The 19272-nt window shown below is 40.3% G+C and overlaps 1 protein-coding gene across 1 annotated transcript in view; it reads right to left on the bottom strand.

The window, feature by feature from the left end:
• LOC141001331 (uncharacterized) overlaps positions 1 to 19272 on the bottom strand; it is a 66509-nt gene that overhangs the window by 35204 nt on the left and 12033 nt on the right. Inside the window, exon 10 of the mRNA XM_073472372.1 lies at positions 16168 to 16280. Within this exon, the coding sequence (XP_073328473.1) occupies positions 16168 to 16280 (113 nt within the window). The remainder of the gene's footprint in view (positions 1 to 16167; positions 16281 to 19272) is intronic.

Here is a 19272-nt window from a genome sequence, read left to right on the forward strand (position 1 = left end):
AGAAGACATTTGGTTCTATTGGAATAAGGAGAAAACTAATAAGCCAGCCAAGATTGAAAAACATGGTGGAACATAATGACCTGAGGGTAAACCACAGTTTGGACTGATGTCTGTATTAAGCACTTTTTGACAATGTGTTCTTTTCTGTAATGAACACCAGAGAAGAGTCTATCATGCTGAGCTTGGGTTACATGGACTGGAATCAGATTTGTTTTGTCAGGATTGCCACCAGCATGACCTCAAAAAGATGACACCTTGTTATGTCTCTAATGATACAGTCAGCTAGGTAAAGTCATCTTTTTATTTTATTATTTATAATTATTTACTTATATACTTATTTGCTCCAATACCAAATTGACTTGGCCAGTTATGGGCCTCAATTGCTTTTATTATGGAAAAACATTCAAATCGTGCTGTGATTATTAATGGGTCCAACACTTTATTCAGCAAATTTCAGGTGATTGGCCTCCTATCTATTCAGGATCTGTCTGATTCACCTCATGAAGTGACTGACCAATCACTTGCATCATATGTTCTGTGATATGAGTAAAGCTTCCTGATCCCTGGACAGTGTGGACGGCATTAAACTGAATACCATTGCAGATAATGAATGACAAAACTGCTACTGAATTCAGATCAGAGTAGTGTGTGATGTCAACAGCAGCACATGCTACATAACCTAGTCAGTGAAGTTAATGGAAAAGTGCTTCAGGGAACAAAGACCTACAAAGGCTGAGGTAACTGAGACTGAGACACAGAATTGTTCCAAAATCCTCCGTTACTAAAATCTGTATCCTAATTTCTTAATTCTGTGTTTTTAAAGTTTACAAATAGCTTTTAATTTGGTTTTAAACCTATTTCTTTGAATGGAGCAAAATAACTATCATGAATACATTTCTTAGGCTTCTTTTAGCACTACTTTACTACTTTTACCAATACTAAACAAGAGAAAGCAGTGTCTTAGCTGGCTCCTTATCACAAAATAATGGACAACAAGGAGAGCCAGTCAAGTTATTTGTTATTTTAGCACACTGGATATGAACCTCCAGTCATCCCATATCATTCCCCTGCACAATGTTAGGTCACGCTACACAAAGGACTGTTTAACCTTTACTACTGGGTACAGTAGTGGGGGAAACAAAAGCATTATAGAAAGCACAAAAAAGTAGTAGGTGAGAGAGAAAGAGGTGAGAGGGACAGGAAGGAAGGAAGGAAAACAGTAAGTAAAAAGGGAGGAAAAGAGAAAAATGGTGCAACAATACCCAAATGTCTTGTGTAGTTCGAGATGGGCTGATAACTTGGCAGAAGGGAAAACAAAGATTAGTACTGAGAGTCTGTGAGATAATGACGTTGCACACAGGTACTCTAATAGAAGCGTGTTACAGCACAAATTGAGTGTGCTGCCAAACACTACTGTAATACAGTATATCAATGAATGTCGTCACACACAACTTATCAATTTCGCTCTTGGAAATCCATTTTTTTCTATGTATGGCATCTGAAAGAAACTAAATATTGTAATCAGCATAATGCTATATCTGTAACTTTTTATTAGAACGTGTAGGAAAGTAAGTGGAACTATATGCTGAATCGGTGAACAAAGGTATTTCTTTCAGAGTTATTTGGTCTCAACAAGCTTTATCCAGGCACTGACAGATGTAGGTGTGGACATGAAGTTATTCTATCAGTGTACCTCATCACCAACACCAAAGTTGTTTATAGTTTAAAGCCCTCAGCAGCCGTCCTACAATTACTCCAAACTCACAGAAGTTAGATTAAGGGCATTACAGTGCAGACTGAACTAGCCTTTAGTATTTGATCTGACTGGCCTGAAAGAACTTACTATGTTTCTCTGAAAATTAAAGTTTGGAATTTTCCTTTATTGGACACATTAGGTAAAACATGTATTTATTAGACTCTATTAAACTGCATGGTGGCAACTCAGATTACAATTAACTACTCCTGATTTATTGTCTGAATGTTCATGTGTCTAGGTGTACAGTTGAAAGTAAGAAAAACAGATTAGCATTAGGCCAGAGAAACGTGAGAGGCCAACAGATGGAGGAAAGTAGATAAGGAGGTTAAAGAAACATAACCTACAACAATACAGCAAAGCCAGGAATGGAGCCAAGAAGTTTGCATGGAGAACACACACACAAAAAAGCAAGGTTAACACACAATAATGACATCAGCTGTAGGAATAGTCAATCAGCAGTTTTCAGACAAAATAAAAACACTCTTAGACCGACATGTGGTACTGAAGACCATCCTAGTCTTTATTAAAGTCGATTTGGCCAGTACTATACAATCAAACTTGGTACTTCAGTAGGCCTCTTATTAAAAAAGATAAGATGAATGAACAGACTGAAACCAAGTGTGCAATTACTTTCCTGCTTCGCTAACCATGCCCCATGTCCATAGGTTTCTATTGAAGACACATCTTAAAACAGGAGGACAGCTGGCACTGAAGTGTTTAGCAAACTCCACTGAAAGTGGAATAAAGAGTTCATTTGTTGGGGACTATTTTCTGCCACTAATTAGTATACATTTGGTGTTACACTGAGTACTTACAGCAGCAGGACAGTGGGTTTGCAACAAGTATGGATACAGTAAGTATACAGTAAGTATATTCATTCCTCTCAATTAGAGCTACAACAATGAGTCGATCAATTAATTAGTCGATCAAAAGAAAATTAATTGTCTTCTAGTTTGCTAATCCATATTTTTTTCCATTCTTCAAACAGAATGTCAAACTTTTGATGCTTCCAGCTTACTTAAAGTGAGGATTTGCTGCTTTTCTTTGTCATTTGTGATAGTAAATCAAGTGTCTTTGGGTTTTGGTCTGTTTGTTTGACTAAAGAAGCAGTTTAAAGACGCCACTTTGGGCTCTGTGAAATTGTGATTAGCCTTTTCCACAATTTTTTTTTACATTTTATTAACTAAACAATTTACTCTATGTCACCGAAATTATCGGCAGATAAATCAATAACTGAAATAATCCTTAGTTGCAGTCCTACTCTAAATTAGGCAAATTAATGTAAACATGGGCACTGTGTTCTCGAAAATTATGATATGAATTACGGTTGCCGTAATTAGCTTTAAACCAAAGCTACTACAATAAGTTTAGTGATGTCTATTAAGGTACATGACGGATTCTTCTCTCCTGTATTACAGCTTTTATCTTCACATTAGTTGTTCTGTAGTGTCTAACACAATTATGCAGATTATAATCTCATTCAAATGTAAAACTCTTGTTTATAATCATGTAGGAACTGTTTTATAAATCCTTAAAGTAAAGTCCTTTGAATGCAACAGGTCTTTACAATGTCATGTCTAGTAGAGCCCGACCGATATATCGGCTGGCCGATATTAGGCATTTTCCAAACTATCGGTATCGGTATTTATAATGGCCGATAAATGAATATTTAGAAAATAAAATAAAAATGGACGAAACACCCTTCAACCATGTTATAAGTGTTGGCGTTGCAAAGTTTGTCCACCAGAGGACACTCTACAACGTCCCTGTTGGCAACACTTGTGTTTAGAATGCCACAAACCCTACAACCAGCTGATCCAGCCAGAGTCGGGCAGAGCGAACCAGTTATCCACGACTGAGATCATCGGTGAAGTGTGTTCATGGTAAGATGGCAACTGTCACGAGAAATACATTGCTTGAATAACAATTAAAAGAACAACCCCATCAGTTTTCTTAACTCAAATAAGCATGACAAAATTTGTGACTACCATGTCCAGTTTTGCTGCTGTTAGGTGTAAGCCGAGAGTGAAACAGAATCAGCTAGTGATTTTGATGTTCCTCTGTTCTGTTGTGACAATGAAACAAACAAGTTTATTTTTAAACTACATTATCATATTATTTCAGTGAGGACTCATAAATAACTACAAATAACTAATGTTACGGAAATCTGTTGTATGTTTTGTTACGCGTTTCTGGATTTTTATTTTTTTTTTAATATATCGGCCAATATATCGGAATATCGGATTTTTAAATCACCAAATATTTGTATCGGTATCGGCCTTAAAAATCCTGTATCGGTCGGGCTCTAATGTCTAGCCTCATAAGCATTGGCCCACCAAGGTGCTCAATCATCAGTCAATATTATATTAAGAAATCAAAACCATTTCCTTCAAACAACTAACAAATATCCATGTCCTCAGGCAGTCCTTCAGAGCATAACATATAAACACAATTGCAGTCAAACACCCACACTCATATTTGTCTGGGTTTGTTATAATACTTTGGTACCCAAGGGGATCAACATCTCATCTCATAGACTGTATGTCCTCATTAATCAGACAGCAGATAGCAGCTAAATTATTCCTGCTGCTTGGTTTTGCGTGTTTGCTTTTTTGCATGTGTGTGTGAAACTGACAGACAAGAAAAGCTCCCCGAGGAGTGTGTATTAAATGGTGGCTGGGAATACACAAAGCAGTCAACATGTGTGTGATGACAATCAGAGAAAAACACTGAGCCCTTAATAGAAATACAAATGCACAGACTCTATGCACAGTCGCTCACACACACAAACACACACACAAAGCTCAAAGAAATGAAAAGTCCCTTTCGTGTGTTGGTAAATCAATGGCTTAAGAGTGTGGAGGCCACGACAGGGCAGGGTTAGAAGAAAAGCAGGAGCAGGGAGGGAGTGTGGGAAGAAGAAGAAGGGAGAAGAAAAAAATAACAGCAAAGAAAAGACGAAGGCAAGGCAACAGATGAGGAGGAGAGACAGAGAGCAGGTGGTTGGGGCAGAGGTTCAGGGGTGGGTAGAAGTTAGAAATGCAAATTTAAGTCAGCAACATATCAGAATTGGCTGACTGCTGGACCATTTCCACAATTAGATTTATAATAGAGAAGATATGGAGAAAATATTGAGAATAAACCATATTCAAAGTGAAAACTATTTTTAGGATACTGGCAAAAAGAAACTTGCAGCAATCTCATCATCATCCATACAATCAAACAAAACTGTGTAGAAAAGTCGTGGATATTGCCATTCAATAACCTTACATCTTGTGAATTACCTCTCTGTAGTCTTCACTGTTGTATTGGATTCAAATGGACTTTAAATATACAGGGGATTCACAGGAAACATTGCAGTTACTGATAACTGTAATTCTGGAAGTGATAATCTAAAGTGCATCAGACAGCGGTGCATCAGACATTTTCTACATTTTTTGACAGCAGGCAAGTTTTAGATATTCAAGGGTATAATGGAACAAGGAGGTAAAGCAGTCACAAGCCGCTTTTAGTTAGAAAATGCGCCACATTTGCAGCCAGGTAAAGGCTGCAATCTGCCGTCTTGTCTATGTGAAACGGAGGTGTAATATTCCTCCTTTGCAAAAAAGCCACCACTGGGGTAGGCGTAAACATGTGACATGACGTGAAGCACGAAGTTGGGCGTGAACAGTGACGAGTGATCTGGTTATTGACGATTCTCTCGGCTGTGATGGTTAGCATCTCCCAGATCTCAGCGGCTTTCCAGTTGCTCATCTTGGCGTCCGCGGATGAAGTAATGAACTGACTGCTGTGATCAGCTGTTTCCTGCTTTTAAAACTCCCGGCTGTGGGTCGCACAACAGTGCACGTCATCGACACCTCCGCCCATGTCACGCAATTGCCAGCACATTGACGCCTTGGATTTACATAGCAATGGAGGCGGCAAAAAGTGTACCCTTCGAGGCGTCATATTGGCGGACCAAAACAGACCCCCAATATACCGCCGTCTGTCTAAATTCGCGGACCTAGCCGCTAAAAGGACAGCCAAATTGGCGGGTTGCTGTCCAGTATAAAAACGGCTACAGTGAGCTGTTAGATGAATAGCTGCAGGTTACAAGCGGCACACCTCCAATTTCTCAGCAGGGTAACAATTCCTTTTACAGCGTGCTGCGGTTGTATGGAAAACTGCTCACACTGTGTATGGCATGAAATCAGATCGCAGTGGCTCCTGGCATAATGGAATAAGGCCCATTATTGACTGACCTCATTATTTAAACCATGTTTGGATGCTCTTTAAAAATACACCAGTTGATCTTCTGTCTTCTGTCAATCTACCTGCTCATGGAGTGATTAGTTCCATCAGAATACTGGAACTTGTCCTGTGAATACGACTTGCGGACATGAACTGAAATCTGATTTACAAATCCCGATTGGTGCATTTTTTAGAAAAATGCATAGAAAGAAAATAGCAGCTATACATAATCAAGATGAAGGAGAAAAGCGCTGCCAGGTGCATTAGAGAAGGAAAATAAAGTAAAGTAGATAAAATAGGACAGTGACAGAGAGAGAGATGTGGGAGAGAAGACAGAAAAGAAAGGCATAATGGAAGGGAGTGGGCCGGTTCGCCCATGATCCCCACTGACCTGTGAGTTTTGACCCCTACCACACCCTGTCATTCAGAACCTGCATCTTAATGCGCCTTAAGGCCTACTACAAGGTCAGAGTTCATTCCCAGAGGGCAAAGTTCCAACAAGGACTCTAGAGGCTGGGGTACATGAAGCTGGACACTGAGCATTAAAAAAAAAAAACATGAGATGAGAAGTAGGCAAAGCCACAAATGTAATACTCTTAAGTATTACATTTATAAATACATGAGACAGAGAGAAAAAAAGGGTGCTGTTAAAGAAAATGAGAGGTAGTAGAAAAGGACTGGGGGATGAATAGAGGGTAGGGGAGGAGAGATTGAGAGTGGGAGGACAACAAAGGAAAAAAAATTGCCATATCTCTACTTTCTAACCTGTAATTACAGCTGCCAACACTAGAATGATGAGCAATCTAAACAGAGTCTGGGGCCTCTAATTTAAACTCCACAGGTTTAATATTCTATTGTGCCATTTTATGGTGATGATGGTTAAACATAGTTTAATGAAGTTAGGTTCTGCCTCTGTGATCGCCTGTCAAAACAGCCCTCCAATTTTTGTGTGGGTCAGTGTGTGTGTGTGTCTCTCTCTCTCTCTCTCGCTCTCTCTCTCTGTGTGTGTGTGTGTGTGTGTGTGTGTGTGTGTGTGTGTGTGTGTGTGTGTGTGTGTGTGTGCCTACTAGTGCTTATTGGACTATAACAATCAAAACAGTTGTCAGACCTTTACACCTGTTTTTCCCTCATTACTTTCTACTTATTTAGATTTTATTTTACTTTATATCTCACACTGTGTTCTAAAACACTTTGCCCATCTACCCATCTATTCCTCACTCTGTCTTTGCTATTCTGACTTATTGTCCTACCTCTATTCAGTTACACTTTCCACTTTCTCAAATACGTTACAGTATGCCTATTTTCCTGTCCATGTTGCCATTTTTTCCCTCAGTATTAGATCTAAAGTTCAGCAAAGAAAACTCTTTCTCTTGTTTGGCAAGAAAAGGACGACCCAAATTTAAGTGTATGCAAATCATCCTAACCTCTTTAAGAAATTATGCCCCAGATTTTACAAGAAGTAAACATAATTAAGAAAATCGATTAATTATTAACATCGCACCTCGGCTGCTTGAGTTTGAGAGCTGCGCTCTGCTCCACAATACAAACAAAGCTGCTTAATTCACATGCTTGCATGAACACAAAACAATGTATGTTACCCTCTCTCTTGCACGCACTCATACAAACAAACATCCAGCACACACACATAGCCTCTCCTTTCACCTCCATTATACAGCAATATAATTGGTAGGACAGCCACAGGGGCTCCACAGTGTGTAACAGTAGAACAAGGCAAGAGGAAGAGAGGGTATAGCTGGGAAACTTACATGGCAAGAGCTGGAGGGTGTGAACACACACACACACACACACACACACAGAGATAGAGAGAGAGAGAGAGAGAGTGTGTGTGTGTGTGTGTGTGTGTGTGTGTGTGTGTGTGTGTGTGTGTGTGTGTGTGAGTGTGAGTGTGAGTGTGTGAGAGAGAGAGAGAGAGAGAGAGAGAGAGAGGAAAGCAAGCGGGCAGGAAAGGCTTAAGGGCCCAACCCTGGAGGAGAGTCTTCAGGCTCTCGGTAGGATCCGAGCCAACACTGCCTTCCTTTCTTTTCCTTTACAAAGATTTGTTTTTCTCCTCTTCCACTCTCATCTCCTCTCCTACCTGCGGCTTCTAATCCCATCATCTACCACAGTTATACACGAATCACAAATAATTAATTCTTCTCCTAATTTTATCTAATTAGGGACCATATGCAAACAAGCACAGAATCCCCAACCAGCTGCTTTGTTCTAATTTAATGAGGGGAGATGAGGACATGCAAACCATTGTTCTCTTGCTTTTAATTCACCTGTCAAAAAGCCCCCATCTTTTACTCCTCGACAACTACTCATTTATACAGAAGAGCTGTAACTGCAACAAAGACAAAAAGCCAACCATCAAAATACAAAAGACACAAAAAAGACGTGCAATACAAAATAATTAAGGGTGCTCCGATCAGGATTTTTGGGGCCGATCACTGGAAGCAGTATCGGCCGATAACTATCAGTGGCTGATTAATCGAAGCAGCCTCAAAAATAAATTCTTCAGTATCACAAAAAACATTGTTTGCCTGAGAATGAATAGTATGAGCTTAGACAAGGAGATGATTAGGCTACTTCTTTATCAACAGAAATTTGACTATTATGATAGTGGATTATCAGTTTCAGTTGTATGGCAAGGAAAAATGCTTAATATTCTGTTTCCAGCTTCTCTGATATTGCATTTCTTTGACATGTGATTGTAAAGGAGTGCCAGGCTGTTAGTAGGACAAAACAAGCGATGTGAATTGTCACTATTGCCTTTGAGAAATTGTGATGGGTTTTTAAAACATTAAAACATTTTTTTTACATTTTAAAGAATGGATTGGATTATCAATGATGCAAACTGTTAGCAAATGCTTATTACTGATGATTTTAGGCAATAAATCCAGATTAAGGCAAAAAGCTTATGAAAATACACCAACTCAGACTTTGACAGATGACTGAAAGTGTCAGTTGGAGACACAACTACTGTTAACAGTTACTACAACTCAGTCAACACGAGTAGCCAGACAAGCCTCTGGGACACTGACTCACTTCCTGCAACCTGCTACTCAACTTTAAATTGAACAAAAGAACTTGGTACAATATCCAGGTCATTGTTGGTGGATAGTACACAAACAAGTTCAAGTTTTGACCCCTCTGTCTCATAGGAGTTAAGGAGAGAGGCGAGTGAAAGAGCTCATTTACCATCACAGACAAACAGGTACATACAAACAGGCACCCTGACCCTCCGTTCCTGCTGGAAGCCTGACCAAGTATTTCCAGTAGAGACCCTTGTATGGTTTTGTTTATGTGATAGTAGTGGAATCTGTTAAAGGTATCCCTTTGCTTCAGTATTACTAAAGGCCCCACTCACAAGAGAAGTGTCTAGCGGAGTAGGTTAGCTTATGGATGATCAAGCAGGTGGCATTCAACTTCAACCATCCATAACAAATGGAAATGGAGAGGAAGGAGGGATTACAACAAACCTTTACAAAGAGCAAAGCTTACTAGAAAGCAGACCCAGCTCAGGGGTCAAAGGTAGGCCAAGTGCCCACGGCTCAGGAGCCTTATCCAGGTTACAAAGGTGACATTCTTGTGAGACTAATAGACAGAGCCCAGCCCCAACAGTGGCCTCAGACCACAAGACCATTATAAAGATGACCCAGATGTTTTACTACCACTTTTATTTTAACCCAATGTCAGACAGGACATACTCGCCAAGTACATTATTTCTACCACCGGTAACATCTTTAATTACAAAAAGTATTTTGTACCACAGCAAGTCTTTGGATACTTAATTATTAATTTGCTGGAAAACAGGTCCATTGCATATGTCCTCTGCATATTATCCAATGTGATTTTCACTGACTTATCAATTGTTCAGATCTACTGTTATGAGTAAAGGCTGGCTGAACAATTAAATTAATAAAATTTCACAATCACATCACACAATCACACCACACAATCAGGCTCAAGCACAGGAAGTATGAAGTATTGTTAAAAATACAATGTAAAGATTATGTAATATATTAGGTTGAGTTAAAACTCACAACATAACCATACAGAATATTGTTTATTTAATCATATATTTTGCCTCACTGACCACTATGCTCTGTCTTTGAAAATAAACTTCACATTACTGTTGACACCATTTTTTCAGAGACAGAGAGAAGCCTGCCAAGGACCCAAAGCTATATAACCTCAGCTGAACTTAACTTAACTTCTCATTTTGGATACTCTGTTTTTGTCTCAGCCACCTGTGACCTGTGTGTTTGTGTGTGTTCATGACCCCTTGGACCAGCCCTTAGGGTGCCAACAGTAGTGTCTCAAGGAGAACCTCTTTGTTTCTGCGGGTCGTAAACTCCACATTCTGACCCTTGAAACACTCTTCATCACTTCTCTTGTAATTTGCTTGTTTGTGTGTTGTCATTCCAGCTCCAAAACCAGCCAATTTATTTTGATCCTTGATTTTAACCCGACCTTGCTCATTCCAACATGGCCTATCTGCTCCATATTCAAGTCCCTCTTCCCTTAGTGCTTGTTATCATTTGTCTTTATCCCAGTTGTGCAAGACACATACATTTTGATAATATTTACCTCTGTTGTTATGCCTATTCTGAAATGAAAAAGGAAGCACAAGCATGAATGATGCAAGACTCTAAGGCACTAAGTAAGTGTGCTGTGCCTGATCCATTTATCATAAGGCAAGGACACAGAGAGAGAGAGAGAGCGAGAGAGAGAGAGAGAGAGAGAGAGAGAGAGAGGAAACCGTGTTGTCATTGTTTTCACAAGGTATTGAACCAATCTTGATGCAGTCCTGCCACACACACACACACACACACACACACACACACACAGACACACACACACACGTATTAATATACATAAACTACTGCAGTGACTCTGCTGGAGCCAAATAACAGATGGACAGTGAGGTCAAAAATGGTGTGAACAAGGGGATAAAACAGAGAGATTTAGAGAACAGATGGGCGTAGAGTTCACTGATTGGAAGAGTAAGGAAACACACGCATACAGTATGTCAAGCATAACACATAATACAATGAGAGAATTCCTGCTAAAATCTGACTTTCAAGAGTATTTTTTTTTATTGGTGGGGGGGCATGCTTTGACAGGTTTGAAGCAGCTAGTTGATGAACAATTTAACCAACTACCTGGTCATCCTGCACGTCCAATATAATCAATAGAAAAATAAATAAATAAAAAATCCTATAAAACCAAGATTGCCTTAAAGAATATGCCTGATATAATTAAACTCTATGTAAGTATTACAGCAGCACTGGCTGTAGAAGGTTATTTAGGGGCACTGAGTAAAATGAATGCTGAGTCACTGCACTAAAGCACGGGCAGCAGGCTGACAGGAAGTAGGTAGGTATCATGGGAGCGTGCTGAGGAGAACAGGACTCTGGCATCTGCTGCCACACCAGAGAACTCACGGAAAAAAGGAGACGTGAGAGAGCGAGCAGGGGAGGGGACAGAAAGAATGAAAGAAGTGGAGGAAACGGTGGAGGGCAGGAAAGGAGGAAAGGGTGAAAAGAGGGCAAAAGAGGGCTGAATGGAGAGGAGAATAATGCAGGAGGGGAGGACAGGGAGGGGAGATAAAGGTGTTAGGAGTAGGGGACAGGAGAAGGAGAGGTGAGGAAAGAAAAGGAAAACAAGATGGGTACAATAGGAAAGTAGCTTGTAGAAGGACAGATGGACACATACAGTATACCTGCTCTCAGACCTTCTCTGTCTGACTCAGCATAAGTCACTTCAATTCTGTCCTTTATTGCTGACTTAGCCTGCTGTTGGATGGGTCCCAGGGACCTCACTGTCACACCTGAAACACTCTACAACAATATCATCCACAACACCTGCTCTTGCTGGGGCAGTGCACCGCATGAAACCCTTTTAGTACCTTGTACCACCATGATAACTCCAAAAATGTAAATGTAAATGTAATATTCATTTTATTTTAGATTTTAATTACAAAATGTTGTACGTATGAATGTACACCGATCAGTCACAACATTAGAACCACTGACAGGTGATGTGAGTAGCATTGATCATCTCGTTACAATGCAATGTCCTGCTGGGAAACCTTGACACACATCACAAAAACTGCTAAGGAACGGCTCGAGGGATGCAACAAAGAGCTCAAGGTGACAATCGGGCCTCCAAATTCCCCAGATCCCAATCCAATCCAGCATCTCTGGGACGTGCCGGAACAGGTCCGATCCATGGAGCCTGCACCCCCCAACATACAGGACCCAAAGGATCCACTACAAACGTCCCGGTGCCAGACACCACAGGACACCACCAGAGGTCTTATGACCATGCCTTGATGGGTTAGAGCTGTTTTGGCTGCACAAGGGGAACCTGCATAATATTAAGCAGGTGGTTTTAATGTTGTGGCTGATCGGTTGAAAAGCAATACTTGACTGAATTTGAACATTTTAATGACTAAAACCTTTTTCTACAAAATGAGTCTTTTTGGATCAGCCCACATAGACTGAAAGATTAAACAAACGGGGACATAAACTATTCAGTACTAGAGTGGTCAGGTCTGTGCTGGATCAATGCGGCAGCAGCGTCTGGAGAAGATTTGAGCATATATTTTGTTAAGTCAGGGATCCATTATACAGTGACTGCTGTGAATCCAAGCTGTCTACAGCTGCCATCCTCAGCATAGGAGCAAGCAACAAACTTTTTCAAACCAATTTCAAACCTACTGTATTTGGTCTTGGAGTGACCCTAACTGTAAGCTAGGTCGGACATAAGATTACTTGTTGTGATTGAAAGTTCGAGAATTCGGCACAACGAGGCACAGTGTTTTTGACTTTGATATCTCAGGCTGTGTTTGGACATTATTGGCAATAATAAAAATCAATGAGCAGGACTGATATATAATATGAAGCATTTTGTATCAATCTAATGAAGTACCTGGATTGGTCAAGTATCTCAATGGATTAGCCAAAGAGACATTCCTGAGTGTTTATTTTGCCTATTAATTGCTCCTCAATACTCACACACATGCTACTAATAACGTGAATGATGGCTCTGTTAAAGTAAGACACTCACACAAAAAAATTAGCACTGCAGTCTTATAATATTGTTGTACTCACGATGGATCAAAATCTAAGCAGCAGAATCAGAAATTTGATTCCATGCTTTCTTTTTCCTTGTCAAGCCTCATATTATCCACAATGCAACTCGGCTGTTGACAGTTTTGTCAGAGTTTCGGCTGTGTGTGCAAGTACAGTCTTTCCCACGCATTGGGCCCAACGCTTGGGTTGCAGCGGTGATGACATTTTGCCATCAACTATCAAATTCCTGATAACATTGTTGTTACTGATTAGAATTTCATATTATTTATATTAAAACATTTATTTGGAAAAAAAACACAGAGGTATGTAAAATACAAGAGGTGATTTTCTTGGATGAGCGCATCACGCTTGACATGACAGCAGGGTGTTTGCTCTTACTGTGGACCTGCATATTTCCAGCACTCCTCAACTAAAGAGTAGCATCACACATCTAAACTTAATGTTGACTTTGTTGCCTTTCTGGAGGAAAGACTACTGTTAGCAGATAGTGTGTCTGTATGCAATATTAGGCCTGGGCAATAAAACAATAGCAATAAATATCGAATAGATACGTCATTGATAGCAATAAGACAATAGTTTGATCAAATGTTCGATAGTTCCACGTGTATGCATTAAATGCAAACCAATGGAAAGCACATAACGAATACCCCCTGGCTTTTCTTGCCGTCTGACACGGCGGTCTGTGAGCTGTAGTTTAGCTATTTAACGAACCAACCTCTTTGGCCTCTGGCTCGATCTTCTGCAGCTCCTCTCATGGTCACTCATCCTCAAGTGCTGCTACATTGCACTTTCTCCATATTGCCGACCCATCATGCAAGACTGCCATATCAATTACAAAATGAAGTGAAAGGACTTGGTGCCTTGATGAAATCTCCCTACAGTGGTTCTGTCATGTCAAGTCAGTTTTATTTTGATGCCCAAAAATCACTAATTAGCCTCAAAGGCTAATTCACAGTCTCTGTGAATACACCACCCTCTTCGTTAGAACCAGTCATCTATGAGCATCTCTAAATAGCACATAAACAGAACTGTTTTTTCAGCAACAGCTCTGTCAGTGAACAGTGCTCCAAATAACATGCATTTGGATTCATGAGTAGAGGTCCCAACTGTCAATGGGAGTGTGTAGCACATGCCACAAGATTTGTAAAAATACCATGATGGTGATGGGTGTCAGTGACAGAGAGAGAGAGGGAGAGTGTGAGTGAGTGAAAGTCTGTGAGAAAGAAAAAAAACAGGAATGTTGGATTGTGTCAAAGAGGCAGCAAATGAATCAGCTCGTTTCCCCTGCTGCCTTGAGGGCTAGACAGTCTGACAGGGCAGCAAATAAGGATGACTCATCCTGACTCACATACAACCACACACACAGGTGGGCACACAAACAGGAACACAGGGTGATGGATTATCACCACGGTAAAACATGCTTTTATGTCTTCCAACTGCCCTGAAAGGAAACCTCTCATCCTCTCTCAGATTCTTCTGCCCTTTTCGCAAATACTCTCTCACTTACCCAACTCATTCTTTCACATACTTCCTCTCTACCCCTCTCTTTCTCTCTCACACACACACACACACACACACACACACACACACACACACACACACACACACACACACACACACACACACACACACACACACACACACACACACACACACACACACACTATCCCTTTATGCCCCTCTCCTTTCTGCCTTCCCAGCTGCATTGACAAACAGCCCTGCAGCCACCAACCTGTGACTCATCCCTGTAGCCTTTCTCAGTCTGTCAGGATGCACGCACAGACACAAGCAATATGTGCACAATTACAACTATGAACACACACATACATGCACATCAGGTTTGCATTCCACTCTGTCTGTCCTTTGTGAAAAAGAGACTCAGTGGTGAGGGGTTTCCAGATCTTTTGGATCCGATATCTGAACAACGCTCAAAAGATGAAAGCTCCTTTGATCTGACAAGTTTTAGAAGGCACACACACACACACACACACACACACACACACACACACACACACACACACACACACACACACACACACACACACACACACACACACACACACACACACACACACACACACACACACACACACACACACGCGAGCAGATTGTTACCTGAACTTTGTAATCAGTGCTTTTGGAGATCAACTGATGCAGGCCACAGTTAAGGCTCTTTGGTTAAAGTTCCCATACTGTAGAAAGTGAGATTTCCATGTCTTTTTTTAATAAAAAGGTAGGTCTAGATACTATATAAATAAAAGTATTGAAATGCTCAATCCATAGAGAAATGCACACAAAAAATTCAAAAACTGTGCCTTCAAACAAGCCATCAAGGCTTCTTTAAGGTTGTGATGTCGCAACTTTAAGACTCCCAAGTCACCGCCCTCAGCAACACCCCTAGCACAGCTGTGGTCATAAAAACACCGGCAGAGCTGAGGCAAAACACGATGGGTGGTGCCTGCTCAGGCCTGTAAGAGCTGACCAATCAGAGCACACTGTGCCCTTCGGAAGAAGCGTATTAAAGAGACAGGCACTAAAATGGAGAATTCAGCCTAAGGGTGAATAGAGGCGCTGCAGCCGTGGACTGTATGATTTGTTTAAAAGGACAGTCTATGGCAAAATGCCAGCTTCAAATATCTCTCTCAATTGTGAAATGGCCAAATAATGAAACAAAAATTAAAAGCTTAAATGAAAAGATGCTTACTAAAGAATAAAACATAGGCAAACATAGTACCAGGCAGTTTAACATTTAGAAAGTTTTAAGAAATGAAGTTAAAGAGGTGAACAAGGGATGACTGTTTCCTCCTCTTATAACAGTGTTCTCAGGAAAACACTCGAGATGTCTTCCCCAAGGTCCAAACCACGATGCACACTGACATTAAGACCAGAGAACAAAACAGTGTATGTATGAGTGTAACAAGATCAGCAGGTGCACCACCAAAGGTTAAGTGATGTAGGCTGAATCAGTTACCAGAGTTTGAGCGACTGTGTGCTGACTTGTCCCCAGTGTCCCTATGCATTATTAGCCTCTGCTTGGGAACAACTACTTTGTGTGTGTAATGTGTATGTGTGTGGTACCTGTTTTGGATCCATGGTGGCTCTCATCCAACACCAGACTGTTCATACATTTAAGCTCCCAGTCTTGGACCTCAGTTCTCCACAGGGCAGGAACCAACACAGTGTACTGAGCCCTGCAGATGGATGTGTGGTGTGGAGGAGAGAGAGAGAGAGTGGAAACAATGGGAGAGTAATTTAAAATGGGTGCCAATTTCCCATCCTACAAAAACAGAATTACCGCCTTGCAGTTGTATGCCTTTGCACACCAGTCAAGCTGCAGTTTACATGTCTGTGTGCACTCATATAATATATTTATAAAGACGTTAAAGGTATTTAAGAAAAAGTATTTAGTGTATTTTTTGGCAAAGTGGAAGCTAACACTAAACATCAGAGGTCACCTATAGACAGACCGCGGTCCGGGTCAGGACCCAGATGCTGTCCCATCTGGACCCGGACCTATTACCAATAAATTATTAAGAATAATTACATTTTGTGAAAAGAGTGAAAAAATATACATGTTGTGCTCTAAAAAGAGTAAAGTGGACAACGAAAACAGGCAGTTTAAACCAGTACGTCTCATGTGTTCTGATACCGTGGCGATTATTAAAGGCAGCAATGTCAAGCTCCACTGTGAGCCGAAGCACATGTCTTTTAAGCAAATATACCCACTAAAATCCAAATTAAGGGCACCAAAAATAAAGGCAGCACTGAACATTAGATAATCGTTTTAAGACTGTACCATTGTGGCCCTGTTTCTGTATTAATCACAGAGTGGACATGCAAGTGCAAATAACGCAACATTAATGTGAGGTGAGACTGTAGAGGGACAGACAAACGGATGAGGAAGAGTATACAGAGACGGAGGAGGGAGAGAAGGTGATAAAGAGTGATGTGAAATTGAAGATAGATCACACTGTTAAGCTATCCTTCCCAGTATATAATGATAAATGGTTGTAGACAGCAATACATAGAGTGCTTGGGAGAAAATGAAGAGAGCCATCATGGGCGAAATAAATAAATAATGTGTTCAGGTTTCATGTCAGCTCATTTTAAGATCCCAGCCAGCATTTCGCAGATGCTGATGTGTGTGAAGGAGGTGATGGTAAGAATCTAAAATGCATATTGTCTAAATTGAATGATCAACACAAGTAAGAGGGCCAGTGAGTGATCCTCAGTCTGAATTCATTTTGGATTTTAGAATGGTTGAAAGAAACAGGAAAATAACTAAAGCAGAGACTTTATTGAAGCCAGCGTTGTCAGTGTGAAGTAAACAAATGATGTGTCAACCCCTCTAGCTGAGCGAGGGTGTCAGTGTGTCAATGAGGATAAATGAATGAATGAAAAGAGGCATATAGGAGGAGAGGGGGCGCAGAAAAGAAAATGAGAACACAGGGGAGGAGGGACAGCCCAGGGAGGTTTATGGGAATTGAGTATTGTGAAGGAGGGGGTAAACAAAAGAGAAAGAGATAGGACTGGTGGAGGGCACTAAGAACAACAGTGTGTATAGGGAGTGAGTAGGAGAGGGTTTGGGGGGGAGACAGGACTGGGCACAGGAGATATGGACACTGAAGGAGAGACGGTGAAAACTAGGAGCTGAAAGAGAGAAGAAAAAAAGCCAGTGGAAGGGAAGTGGATGGTTTAGATTGTATGGGAACTTGTATTTAAATATGAATAATTTTATAATTTACAATAATACAATAACTAGATTAAATTATATCTAAATTAAAATGTATGTTTTGATGTTTATATTCAAGGTTTATCATCACATTTTATAATTGGAACAAACAAATAATCTAAAATATATCTATACATATATTATGGACATATATGGAAACATATATGGAAAAACAAACAAATCCTACTGTGGTTATCACCACAAACAAAGGGCAAACTGACAAACTGTAATTTGTGACTCATTTATGGCAAGTGCTACATTATGAGGGATATAATTCTGTTAATTTTGTTCCTGATCTTTTTTTGTTGTTAACATAATTTAATCATTTTCTGTCAGAGAATTATATGTTTGTTTTATTGGTTAACACTACTAAAACAGACCTTTTAAGACAGAAAAAGAGGGATGTTAATGTAGCAGCTCATGCTACTATAAATTAAATTTAAGAAAAGAGAGGAGATAAGAGGCCAGAGGTCTAGCATGTGTAAAGGAAATCTGTATTGAAATGACGCAGCCATATATGATAAAATAAGACAAAAAGACTAAAAAAAAATAAGACGCAGCAATGATTGCTTTGAGCTAAATGCTAATGTGAGCATGGCGACATGCTTACATGCAAATGTTTACCAATTTATTTTAGTGTTTTAGCATACTATCATTTGCTAACTGCCACTCAAACAAAGTAAAGACTGCGGGGAATGTCATCAGTTTTAAAAAGGTATAAGAAAGTACTGGAAAAATTTTAATTTTAACCTGATGATAAATACAAAGTTAATTCATTCTGAGGGGGACATGGATATCCATATCCATTGCTGCTACGTCATCTTAAATCGGTCATGTGATTTGGACGCACCGGCGCGTCCGTTGACTCCAGAAGGTTAAATGAAGAGGACTGCCAGTCAGAGTCACATCTGACAAATAGTTATAGACTAGAATTACCGCTTTGCAGTTGTTCTCCTCCGTGCACCAGTCACATTGCAGTTCACAGCAACGTGTGTCCAGCTCTCATATATATAATCTATGTAGAGAAGACTTTGGAATTCAATAAAAGGTATATGTAGTCCTTGGTGTACAGAGGACTGACAGAGAGCTTTATCACATGGTGCAATGACATTTAAGTGGAGCTCAATATCAGCAAAATGTTTTATTCCAAACTTGAAGAAATTCCCTGAAGGTGTTCCTGAGATCACGAGAATGGGACGGACCTGAGGTCACAGTGACCTTTACCTTTGACCACAAAGTTTATCCTTGAGTATATGTTTGTGCTCAATTTTAAAGAAGTTCCCTTAAGGCATTCCTGAAATATCACATTCACAGGAATGGGGCGGACGTACATAAAGATGGATGGACGGAGAACTGGAAAATATAATGCCTTCAGCCATAGCTATTGCTAGCAGAGAGGCATACGATGAGAACAATAATTTTCCTTAGTTGAGAATGCACATCCTGCGATG

Source organism: Pagrus major, chromosome 8 (genome assembly GCF_040436345.1).
Source record: "Pagrus major chromosome 8, Pma_NU_1.0".
NCBI lineage: Eukaryota > Metazoa > Chordata > Actinopteri > Spariformes > Sparidae > Pagrus > Pagrus major.